The sequence below is a fragment of the Bombus huntii genome, chromosome 12 (assembly GCF_024542735.1).
Source record: "Bombus huntii isolate Logan2020A chromosome 12, iyBomHunt1.1, whole genome shotgun sequence".
NCBI lineage: Eukaryota > Metazoa > Arthropoda > Insecta > Hymenoptera > Apidae > Bombus > Bombus huntii.
The window spans coordinates 6093741-6107297 of NC_066249.1; the positions used below are offsets into that span (position 1 = coordinate 6093741).

General features: G+C 40.1%; 1 protein-coding gene across 5 annotated transcripts in view; it reads left to right on the forward strand.

Moving 5' to 3' along the window:
- Positions 1-13557, forward strand: part of LOC126871786 (uncharacterized) — a 585120-nt gene that overhangs the window by 102641 nt on the left and 468922 nt on the right. For all 5 annotated transcript variants that reach the window (XM_050630990.1, XM_050630993.1, XM_050630991.1 and 2 more), the window contains exon 4: positions 10960-11060. In XM_050630990.1, coding sequence (XP_050486947.1) covers positions 11049-11060 — 12 coding nt within the window. In that variant the 5' untranslated portion in view covers positions 10960-11048. The remainder of the gene's footprint in view (positions 1-10959; positions 11061-13557) is intronic.

Below are 13557 nucleotides of genomic sequence, written 5' to 3' on the forward strand. Positions count from 1 at the left end.
GGCTGGATTTACGCTCGGCCCGCTCGTCTCCGCCGCATACTTCTCGACGTTATGGCAAAATTGCCTGGCACGTGTGAACGAACAGGCGTACGCGCCGAATGCGTGTGAATCGTGGCAAGAATCCCTGTGAATAAATGTGAGCGTCAATGTTCGCGTGGCCAGCCCCTTTGGTTGCTTGTCTCTCTGTAAAAAATACGAAACACGCTGCAGGGAAATAGCAATTTGTCGAAGAAAGAGATGCAGAAGGGCGATCTGGTTGGCGATGGTAATGTGTTTTTCCAGAAAGAAAGCCTCGGTGTTCGGGGTCATAAGAATTTTGATGGATTTTTATTGTTGCGGTTTATTCAGAATTATAGTCGTCGGGTTTTCGGAATTATAGTCAGAACTATACAAGTTTTTTTTTTCGATTTGATGTTGATTTTTGGAAGGGGCTAAGCGTACGCTATTTTCACGTAGATCGAGAAACGATAGATGTATCGGTGGGATTTTATTGCCGGACTTTGTTTAGAGATTTACTTGGTATTCAGATTATTTATCTTGGATTATTTTTGGAAGGATTTCAATGTCTGCTATTTTAATAGAAGAATTGTTTATATTTGATTTGTAGAATCTTCGAATTAGTGAATTATCCGTAACTTACTACTGTTTACTTTTACTTACTTTTTTCAACATAATTCACAATTTCACGATTTTTGTTTAACATAAAGTGGCAATAGGAATCATTCACATGTCAGTCACTTTCAGCTAATATACTTTGTAAAAACGTGATCATCCTCGATCATTTCGTACCCGATGTACGCGACACTGTGCTTTTTGTAAGTTACTGATTAATTAAACTTGTTAAGTTTAAATATATTTATTTTCTATGAGTCTATTGATTTGACGAGTCTATTATTTCTATGAGTCTAAATATATTTATCTTCTATTGAGTATATGTTACAGTCAACCGGAAAAATGTATTGCTACTATCAGTAACTAACAAAAGACAATTTTTTATCACAGAGCAAAGAAAGATTTCGGTCATAGAAGACTCGGATTGTCTTCAATTACAATTTCCATCGATAAGATACTGAAAATCTCGCACAAAGACTTTAAATGAACGTGGGTAGACGAACATTAGACGAAATTTCAGTACGCAGATTCGGTTGTACACTTGGTGGATGGCGGAAAATCGGAGTAGACGTTTTGCTACGTGAGCACGAAACTCGCATGCATGATCCCTGGGGCATGTCAGCCCGATCGGACAAGAATGTCAGGTGGTCACGTCACGGACCACCGGCTGTCCATCAATCCTGTCCATGGGGTACATGGGGGTCCCCGTCTCATTTCGATTACGTCGGCATACTGGTTGGATTTCACGTGTAAACTACGACTTACTCCCTTCGGTATTATCTCCCTCTCTCACTAACTTCTCGTCTTATGACCCCGTCATGGGTGATAATAGAGTTCTGAAACGCTGAAGGCATTTCTGGCCACGTACATTCTATAAATGTTCGTTCTGCTGTCCCTCGATCCTCGATAGCGCGAACGATTCTTTTAATTTATCCTCAAATTCCATTGATTTTTCTTTCGTCTTTTTGTTTTTGTAATTATCGAGTTTTAAAATTGATCGACAGAGCCGGTTGTAAACAGCGCGAGGGTTTTGAAGTTTAAAATTTTGAAGTAAAAATTTCGCCTATTTTGTTATGGAAAATACGATATGTGGTGGAATATTGGGTACAGTAGAATGTTAATTATAAGTATGTACATTGCGAGATATTTGTTGTCTACGCGTGCTAAAGAAGTTTGAATTTAGTAGAGTCTGAATCTACTAAGTAGTACAAACGAAGTATGAACATAGTTTCATTCTAACTCTCTCTCTCTCTTTCTCTTTTTACAATACTATACTCTATATACTAGTAGATATATTAAAATGAAATATAATCAGAAAATTGTAAAAAAACCAATCATGAACTTACGTATATTAATCGCGATTCAATAAATTCGTATAGTATATTATACTGAAATTCATATCACTGTTACTTCGATCGCACCTTGAAATTTTATCAAAAATGTTTTCCTTATATTTTTCCCTACTTTCCACTAAAATGTTTCTCGATGTTCTTGCCTGTAGTTCGTTGATGTTTCCAAATTTCTTTTATTAATACCATCGATCGATACTGTTACAGTGATTTTACGTAGATTTTTGGCTTCGAGTGGTAGGAATAATAATATTCGATAAAATATTGGAAAAATCGTGACTAAAATTTAGTTGCTTACTGCATAGAATAAAAAATCGAAAGTTCAACAGACTCGAGACGAAGAAAGAAAAAAAAGGTGAGATGATGTAGGTTCGAACGAGGGGGAACAAGTTTCAATATCGATACGTCGGATTGGCTGATGCCCGGCGGCGCGCGCGTCGTGTCGACGATGAAGATCAGAGAGTAGCGAGACGCGTGTTTTCAAAGCGTGCAAAGGATCGGGTGAAATTGGGCGAGATATTATTGAACACGCTCGCTAGCCAGGTGGAAAGGCGGAAAGACTGCGTTCCGGTGATGTACGATCACGACTGCGTGCATCGAAGTAACGTAACTGGCGTGCATAAAGAATTTAGTTGCAGCATCTTTACTGGATGAAAGAGCTGATGTCTGTGAACAGCTCGTTCACGGTGCGCGAAGGAACTCTTTACCAAGGAGCACAATTTTTCGATATATTTCGTTGACGATATCTCGTATTTTGAGGATACATGAAAATATCGATGAATGTATCGTATTAGAATAACGAACAACGTCGATCGAATGAATATTTATATGAAATTGTCTGGAAAATTCACAGCGAAAGTTAAGGAAGGTTTAACGAGAATTGGATCTTTTTTCGTCTAATAATCTCACGAGTATTTTCTCGAAAAATCACTTTTTTCTTTTTTCGTTGATGATGAATCAAGTATAATAGCTTTTACAGGATTGTAAAAATATTTAATTTTTCGCTCGCGCCCTTTCAAGAAGTTTTGTTAAGACCATGATAAACTATAACGAGACTATTTTTATCCATAGAACAGTGTAACAAAATTGATGCAAAAGTAACGAACTGAGAAGAAAATCTTCTCAGTTCCTAAATGATAATGCAAAAACGAGCAAAAACCATCACTCGGTCAAAAATTACCCTCGAATCGGGCCAAATAATTCCACCTTGCCTCAATTATCACTTACACAATCTCCGAGTTCCATCGCGGCCAATTAGCATTCCGGGTGTGGAGGAAAAAAGCGTCGCTTCCGGAAAGAGAGCCGAGAGAGAAGCAAGCGCAAGGGTTAAATCAATTCGCACGATTCCCCGGCAACAATAAAATTCGTCGCGGTGTCGAATTTTAAAATTCAATTGCTGGTCGGGGCGCGGCGTGTAAAAAGCGTCGAGCGAAGACGAAGGAAAGAAGAAGGAAAAGAAAGGAAGAAAAATTGTAAAAGATGAGAATAACGAAAGAGGAAGAGGATCAAGAGGACGAGCGGTGACAGAGCGCGGGAAAGCACCGAGATTTCGCCGGAAATATTTCCCGCCATTGGCATGCGGCCCGCGATTATTCGTATATTTCGAAAGACCGGTACAAATTGTTCCCGCTTCCGGCCCTAGCCGCGTATCCCTGTCTCCGCGACCGTTTAAAATTCCACGCGCGACCCTGCCCACCGCGATCCAGGATTTTGATTCTCGCCGTTCGACGCCGCTTAGCGCAAACCAATACGATCTTGCGCGCGTTCACGCTCATATTCTTCTTTTTGTTGGAGTATGTGTGCGCCAACGACGTCTCTACAGAGCCGCGTGTACGATCATCGTTCGCCCGCTTGCTTCCCTTTTCCTTCTTCGGTGTGTACTTACGTGATCGAATACGTAAGCAGCCGGCTTTCTCCTTCTTTTACCGCGAATTCCACGATTCGCTTCCACGCCACTCTACCCACCCTTTCGAACTCGCCTACCTGCTTCGATCCGCTCGATGGAAATCCAGATAGAATTCGAGTTATTTGCTGGGATATTTTAGTTGCGTCGGGGGGCGAGGGGTAACGTCTCGATCCGCCGCCTCCCTTTACAGCTCCACTCGGCTTCCTCGGCACGATGTCGTCGTTTCCTTCTCGATTGGATTTCTGAGAAGCTTCTTCTTGGAGTACGCGTGACGCTAATAACGATGTCTGGCGAGATCGCCGAGGAGAGGATGATACGTTAATAGACGCGTTTTTGCGTTTGTTTGGTCGACGGACGATGGGGTTGCGTGACGAAGCTTTCGCAGATGAGAATAAAGAAGGAACGATACAGGGAAGATGCTTTAAATTGAACTTTAACTTCGTGATGGTCGATGATATTTCTTAGCGTGCAACTGGGCATTCTTTCAAGTTCTAGAATTGTTTACAGTTTCGGAATTTTGTATTTGTTCTATAGTTTTATGTATTTCATTCTTTTGAAGTCTGTAGCGGAGATAGGTGGAATAAGATGACGTAAAATTAGAAGAGTGTCGTATCTCTGACGTCAAGTACAAAGGACGCTATTTTCTACTGTATTCGTGGGTAATAAATTTTAATAATTGCATAATCTCATAGTTCTTTGAACACGGAACCAACTACTGGCTAATTGCAAGAATCGACATAAGTATAATTCGACCATCTTTCGCGAAACGTAGCTCGCGTACGTTGCAAGAGCGCCGAGGGAAAATAATTGAAGGTAATTCATAAAATTGTCCCTCCGTTCAAAGGATAAATACACACGGTCCACGGGCGACTCGCCGAGTCGTTTAATTAAGTCTTCGCGGTGGAACAAGCTTAACGAATGTAAAAGACAGGGTAAATTCGTTCTGCCGTGAACCGCCACGCGGCAGTACGTCTTCCTCGCGAGAGATGTAATTTAATCGCACGATTAAAGCTCCGTGGGAGAAAGAGAGGTCTATAAAAGTGGTGGAGGCGTGGCAAGGGGTTGTGAACGTGAGGGGGTGGAAACGAGAGACGCGTCCCGACAGATAGAAATGGGACAACACCGGACGATTCTTTTGCGACGCGTATTTAAGACGTTTAAGCGTAAAAGCGCGCAGCGCAGCCATTTTTCCTCGGCGAGATAGCGAATACTAGCGTCGTCGTTCTTCACCGTGAACGCATTCGAAACTAAGTCGGCAATCGTAGTTCGTTTCTTTTTTTGAATTTATTTTAATGGTTTTAATGATTTTTTTGGCGATTTCTTCTTTGTGAATTTTTGCTCCTTTTCTACGTGCTTTGCTTGTGTTATTTACGAAGCTTCTCTCAGTGACTCTCATTTATTTACTTCCTTCCGATTTTTCTCAAACTCATATAAATATCTTCAATATTTGGCTTGTACGTGTATACGTATCTTGTTAGTTAAAATTCCCTTTATCTTGTCACTGTAACTGGAGATTCAAGTTATTCATGAATTTATTATCATAATTATCGAATATTAAATAACATCTCCATATTGTTCTACCGTCGCTATTCTCTTATCGTTCGCCAAAAAATTTGCATCGTTGAAGCTTTCAAAAAGTTGTCCATCCTCATTTCCCTTTATTATTGTAATTTTTAGTAGCGTAACAAGTATGCCGAAAAATGTGCAGATCTCGAACAAATTTCACCGCAAGTATCCCTACCCTTACAAATTCTTCTCTATCGTCGAACCTCCAACGCCAACTTTCATTTTTCACAAATTATTCGGAGAATTCCATCCGAAGAATTAAATCTTTTACTTTTCACCACAAAGCCTCTGCATATTATATACTGTAAACCTGCACAAACTTTCGCAATTCACAATCTTCGCAAACACCAGCGAACACTCGATACATCGTATGATCGATACGCGAAGCACGTTAATTCCGTATACTTTTTATCGGTTTTAACGAGATTTCGGTTATGATAATGATAATGAGACGATAATCGATAGCCACTCGAGCTCGAGCCGCATTATCGTTCCGTTATCGGTTCAGGTATTTCGCGGTCGGATAATTGAGTTTTTCGCGACGAGTTACGACGACGTTAAAGGCGTGAAAGCCCGCCAAGCTGAGACGTAACACGGGAACGTCGATGGCCTGTTGCGTGTCTATCACTATGAAAGCGGTCATTCACCACGTACGAGACGCTAGTTTGCGCCACGGTAAAACTGTACCCTGCTAGAGCGGACGTGTTGCCGTGCTCGCGAAATTATGGCGCAGCCCGTTTCATGTTGCAAAAGTGTTCTTGTATAGCGGCCACGACGGCAACTCGTTTCGAAACTGCGCTTTAGCGCCGACGAATATATCTGATACGGGTTTTCGTGGTCGTTGCGCCATGATCGTTGATACTGACGAGCGAAATCGAGGTTAATGGTTTGCTTAAGTGTAATATTTTGGAATTTGATAGCGATGCTCGTGGTATACTATGGTTTAGGAAACGTTGACGCGGTAATACTTGGTTAATTGTAAGCAAAACGGATGCTTTGTTTATTCGAAGTATTATAAATGTTAATATAGTATAACGACGGGAAACAAAATGTGATGTTCTAGATTGTGTTACAGATAAAACGCAATGCTTCGTATTAGTGTGTTTCAGTGACTTTTCAATGTAAACACTCGATTGATTGGTAGATTCTTTCTTTTGTTATATAAGTACCATACGTAGATAAAATATTCTACTGTCATTTTACAACAACGAAATTCCATTACTTTAAGAAATTGTTTGTCAGAAATACCGTTTGAAAATTATTAAATATATGATCTATAGATTAATATTATTGGAAAAACGAAGTAGTTTGACATCTATTGTTTGTTGGTTCGATAGTGAGCACACTTTTAACGACACGGTAGAATATAAGAACGCGAAATTCTACTTAAGCAGTCGATTATCGTATAAATATTATACGAGCGTGTCGCATCGAGTAAGATTAGAGCAAAGTACCAGAGAAAACGAGCAATTTGTAGCGAGCGTCTGAATAAAGGTTGATGCTGGTTATTTCCGATGAATCGGATATCGAATTGAAAAGAAGGAAAGCAGGATCGCAGAGTGGATTGGAACACTGTCGAATTTGTGAGAGATCCGCCGAAAGCTTTTCAGATTTGCATACTGCCGAATTTTATTGAATACATTACTCAACGACTGACAGATCTCTCTTCAAACTTATTGAAAGCAAACATTAGTATTAAAAGGGGAGAACGGATTTTATTAATAGCGGAGCTATACGAAAATCACGTCTATATTTATCTTTTTATATGTTCTTCGTCTTTCTGTATCCCATTATGGAATACTTGATACAACATAGATAGTTTAATCGACAAATAATTGTTCAGAGTACTGTACAAATTTCTTTTCGTTATCTTCTTCTATTTTAGTATTTTTCGCAATATTTTATTGATAATTTCGGAAACAATATATGTTTTCTAACTGAAGAGTTTTCTAAGCAACGTCGTTTCTTCTATCGTCATTTTATTCTATTGTTTAGCTCGTTCTGTAAAAATACTTTTGATACGTGCACATATCGCTTACATACTTACATATCCCTTTTGAAAATAATACAAAGATCCTAACATTTAAACATATTTAGCGGATATAATTCTCACCGCAAGGCAGACCGCACGTGGGCAGCCGCACAATTGTTTCTAGTTACGATCGATTCTCCTAATGAGATTCTATACGAAAACTACGGCAACGTATTTCATTGCTGCGAGGCAAATTACACGATAACACACACAGAATCGTGATCTAGTTTCCTCTGTGATCAACGTACCCGAAATTAAGATATCAATTTCCTATGAAAGACCGAGTCTTAAAAACCTATGTCTAAAATATATCATATTACGAGAACCATCAACGAATTTAATTGTTTAAATCAACAGAAACGTCGATATTTCTTATTATTAACTATATCGTCCAAAATAAACAAAAATATCCAATCATCCGAGTATTTTTTATCCACTTCTCAAAGTGTACTTTCTCTACAGCTATCGACGCGGTAGAGTAAAACGATAAGTGTTTATCAGAGATAAATTTCTGCTACATTTTACCTTGCGCTCTTTTATCATTTTTCGTAAAATATATCAAGTACTCTTATCGCCAACTATGTACAACATACCAAGCAACGCATTATCCATCAAAGTACCATTCAATCAGAGTCGCGAAAGAATCACCCCCGCGGTGAACACTTACGACAATTCGACGGCAGTTAGGCGCATCCGAATCAATGGCACTCGACCATTATCTTTCCTCTTCATCCATGCGAGGCGAGCCGCAGGGTACGCCCCGATAATTATAATCAGTCAGTAGGGGTCTGGCCAGGGGTTAGCTTGGATCGTCCAGGTCACTCGGGGGTTGATGTAACAAGAGCAAGACAGAGAGAGAGAGAGAGAGAGAGAGAGAGAGAAAGAGAGAGAGAGAGAGAGAAAGAGAGAGAGAGAGAGAGAAAGAGAGAGAGAGAGGGAGAGAGACGTTTAGCTAACGACAGAAGGAGAGAACTCGTGTGTCGTCTCTCCTCGCTACGACAGAGGGTGGACAGAGCATTTACATCATTTAATTTATGACCCTCTACGCTGCACCGACAACAAGCGCGAGAAGGCTGTGCCCCTGTAGGTGTACGCGTAGTCGCGCGCGTGTAGACGTATACTCGCTGCCGGACACAGCATGGATCGCACACGGACGCATATCCAGAATAAATTTGCATACGCATGTAACGGTGCACGGTTGCAGTCGTGGAAAGAGGGGAGAAAGGGGGTTCCTGCGGGGAAGAAGCAGAGTGGAACACCGATGCCCTCCCTCGAAATCGAACTCGCCGCGTTGGAGAACGCTGGGGTGAGAACGATCTCGATGTCGCGCGAATCGTACTGGCTGGATAATGCCGTGTCGTTTCGACCGGTTTGCGACTGCTCGCGCCGAAATACAGAGGATGCCTGAATGCCGAATGATTAGGTGATTCGCTGACTGTGAGCGCAGGGTGCTGTTGCGTGCGTATGTAGTCGACGCGTAGTGGATGTTTATTGGGATTATTAGCGTGGAAGAGAGTTTGAATCTTTTCGGTGGATGATCGGAAAATCAATTTGGCCATCTCTAGACCTAAATACTGTTTTGCGAGCAGTAACGTTCATGCGAAATATTTGACTTGAGTATTAGTGGATCTGGAAGTTTGATTGGCCGTGAACAGTATATTAAGTTTTGACGAGGCAGGTAGAACTTCAGCTTGTACACCGTAAGATCTACGGGAAGCCGCAACTTGGCGAAGTCACAGACAAATCGGATTTTAGGTTGCGTGTTTTTAGTTAATACACGCATCGATATTTACCCGTCTCAGCGTCTTATTTAAACAGCAATTAATTGCGTCTAACGATTTTCTCGTTAAATATTCACTGAGCAAACTGTTCTGTAAATTCATTGCAATGGCACGGTATAAAAGAATTGTTCAAATAAAATTACCTACATGTTATATTAATTATCGACTGTTAATCGAACGAACGTATCATCTTTTTCATTCTCATCTCTTTCATTTCGTAATGAAACCGTGGCCCTTTGTGTCAGAAATCAATTCTTCGTTTGAAATTCGTCCTAATACGTTTAATGCGACGATTAAGTCCGACCACAGGCTGATAGTATTTTATGCGATTGAATGAAATCTCCATATGACTTTTAATATCGTTTCATCTACGAAAATTCCAAAATTGCAGGCTTGTATGGTGCTATCGAAAAATCATGTAAACAGTAAGCAGAATATCGAAAGCTGATACATTTTGTTGTATGGCTGTCTACTTCGTATTTGAAGTATACAATACTCGAAGAGTATCAATCATCGTAACATTTCATAGCAGCGGAATTTTTAGGATAAAATTTTTCGTAATATAAAGCGAGAGCAAGTTAAAATTCAATAAGCCCGATTTTTACGTGTGGCGAACGTGTTCAATTAAGACGCCAACGAACGAAGGATTAAAATTCGTGACCATCCCATTTTCCACGTCTTGGTGGCGCGACAGTTCGCTACCTTAGCGAACGAAGATATAATTCTTTTAATTACTGGCTAGCTTAAAATACAGCCCCTTTTAAAGCGCGCGAGAAACGAAGGAACGCTGGTTACGCCAGGACAACGACAGCGAAGAAAGAGAACGAGAGAAAGAGCACTTTCGCGAGGCTTCAAATTAAAACGCGTAATTACGCTGGGCGAATTTAGCTGCAATTAGTTTACGATTGGCTTTCAACTTGCTCCTGGACCGCATTGCCATTCGAATTTCCGAAATTGACTTACTTCCCTGTCAAGCGACGACCGTGTAATATCTCATTTTCATTTTGAAAAACAGACGTCCTTGGCGAAAAAGGAGTTTAAGGATTGCTCGACGATCGACGAAGATACATTTCAAGGATGACACGAGTGATTCCTTTCGAAAGTGTAGAGATGACACGCGTTTCTATCTACTTTGTTATTTTTCTAACAATAAAGTTATGATTTACGAGTTAGGAGGTAGTCTTGGAATAATTTTATTGTTTGTAATGGAAGATATCGATTTTCGGAAAATTGAGAAGGAATCTTTCGTGATTTCGGATAAAGTATGGAGAGAAATAATACGTATTTCATATTTGTTTTAAGTAAATATCAATCATCCTGATAATTCACAACTATTAGGTCGTCCGAAAAGTTTCTTTTTAACGAAATAATGGGTGCACAACATTTTCCGTTTTATATTACATCATCGAATTACATGGTCCATTTTGTTCTATCAAAATAAAGATCACGACGTTCGACTGATTAGGTTTCATGTTTGTATAAAGATGCGTTGTCGTAAAAGACGTGTCTGTCAAAGAAAGACACTTTTCGGACAACCTAATATATAATTGTCATGACGTTTATAACATTCGTGGACGAATAATATTTGATACGACGACTGTTGTTTCAAGAAAGAAATCTTTACGTCCCAAACAAACAATGGCTGTAATAGTAATAATAATAATAATCGGACGATGGAATAAAGCGTATTATAGGAATACATTTCTATTGCAGAATGTCCAAAGGCGGTACAGATTCCGGTTGGCTATGGCTCGCTTAGTGAAGCCTCAGATCCCGCCGTCCGAGCCGCCTCTCATCTCTCCATGGCAGCCACGGTAAGTAAATTGACGCTAAAACATTGTTAACCAGAGACCCTTCGTTGCTCCTTATGCAACGCTATGCCAACAGTCTGTCCGTCGACGAGTTTCCCCGTCTTGATCTTAATAAGTGGACGACAATAAAATTAGTTTCGTTAGCAGGGAATCTCGCGTGTCCCATGCGCGTGTCTTCCGTTTTCGGCTAACGGCCATTCCTTTACCGCGTTTACCCTCGTCAACGCTTTTCTCGTCTGAGATTCCGATATCAAAGTTATCCGTTTCTCCACGAATATCCTCTATAGCAATTTGTTTCCGATGTCACTCGATAGTGGAGAAAGATTTGTTTCTGCGAGTTTAAGTTGAATTTATCCGTCGTTCTAAGGTAGAATTTAATGAATTTTGTACATTTGTACATTTCTTATTCTATTTCTAATAAATTCACATTCGTTTATGTAGTAATTTTTAAAAATTATAAATTTCAAATAAATTGACAATAAATAATACATTGAAATAGAATGAATACTTGGTATTATGATATGTACAAGGGTGAAAATAATAAAGGAAGAATATATATCAAGTAATTAGTTTGGGGTAGTTTAAGCAGATGGTTATTAATGTAAGCGCAAAGTGTTTCAATAGTGTTGTAGTTTTACTTCGATATAAAATTCAATGTATATTACTTTTTTTACTTTGCATATAAATAATAATGCCTAAAGCCGCGCTTTAACCTGCTATCTGGAAAGACGACTTAACTTGTCACAAAAATTGCCAATATTTTAGACACAGTGATTGATTTATTCGAAGATATTTATTCCTCGAAATGCAACCTTATATTTATATCCAAAATATGAAAAAGCTATATACAATGTTACTACACTTTGACCATTTTTATTAAGAAAAGTTTTAACTTCGTATCTGAAGCAGTTTATGATTATAGTACAATCTCGTTAATAGGCCGAGGGTATAATCATCTTCGTATAATTAACGATAATTCCAGGTGGTAAATATAAAATGACAACCATAAGCAATGTTACATACATGAATTTTATTGTTCACAAATTTTATAATCTTTGGTAATCAAAGAATTATTTCATACCGTGAACTGTAGTCTAACGATCTTGAAATACATCATCATTGATCTTCCCTGTAAAACGTTACGATTTCGAGCATTGTCGCTGTATCCCCCCGGAGAACAACCCTTCCTCAATCTCGTAGTTTATACTCCGAGTCCCATCGGTCACTAGGCCCTAGAGGAAGGCCTGTTTGTCAGCGTGCACGTGCAGCAGCGCGTTACGATAGAGACAGGGGCACTTCGTTCTCCCTTCACGATGGACAAAGTCCAAAGTTTCAGACCGCCCCTTCCGGATATTCGTTCCTCGTATATCTCCAGCTTGGCCGGCCACGTACGCGCCTGCCTGGATCAAACAGGACGAACGTCGTTGCAACTAGGTGTTCACAGGGTGCAGGTTATTCTTGAATACCCGTTAAAGGTAGAACCTATTTTTTTGAAATACGATTGAAATACGTGTACTTTTGCGAGGGTGGACACACACCCTACAAGTTAAAAATATGTATGATTCTATGGATCGTTGTTGTACCTGTATCATTATAATGGAATTAATTGCGATTAATTATGTATATTATTTTGTCGTGTTGCGAGGATTCGTTACATTAGCACCAGAATTTCTAATCACTTAAGTTGACGTTCCTGCCATTTTCTCTTATACCAATCGTTTAAAATTCATTCTATTCCTCCATGAAAGCTCACAGCTCACGCGCAGCCTTAATTCCACTCTTTATTCACCATTTTCCTATTCCATTTTCCATCACCCAATTTGTAAATTTAAAATAACATACTTTCCAAGGAATGGAACAAGTAGCACACAGAATCTATCGCGAGCAAACTAGTCCAAGGGGAAAATTGAATTACAGATACTCTTTCCGCAAAATCGTCCGTAAATACGCATCTCACAGTAGGATCTGTAAATATCTTTTGCTAAATAAATAAATATTGCTAAATATCTCTATTATCCTTATTGCTATAACGGCAATCCATCTGCCCCGTTCCACCCCTACGAAAGAATTCTACTTACCAGCTCCTTCCCGTATTTTCAGCAACGTTGATCGTTCTTGAATTGCAGTAAGGAGGGTAGAAGTTCGGTGATCGTCGGTCAGAGGGTGGCTGCTTGTTGCGAGGGAACTAATTGGGTGGCTAGAGCACGCGAAGGGCTACGCTATCGGCACGAACATCCATTTTGATCGTTGGCGGCCGCAGCCGCGCCATCAGACTTACCCCTATACTGGCTCTCGTAGATGTTCCATCGATGTATTGGCCGACCGTTTATCGCTAGTCGATAACACGCAACACGCACCTGCGCTGGAATTCTCGGCGACGCAAACTAGCGTAGCCGAGGTCGCTGTCGGTTTCCGTTGTTTTCGTGACATTACGGACTCATTATGGGGTGACTGTTTGATGTAGAGTTGATCGAGCGAAGGGATATATATAACGTCTGGG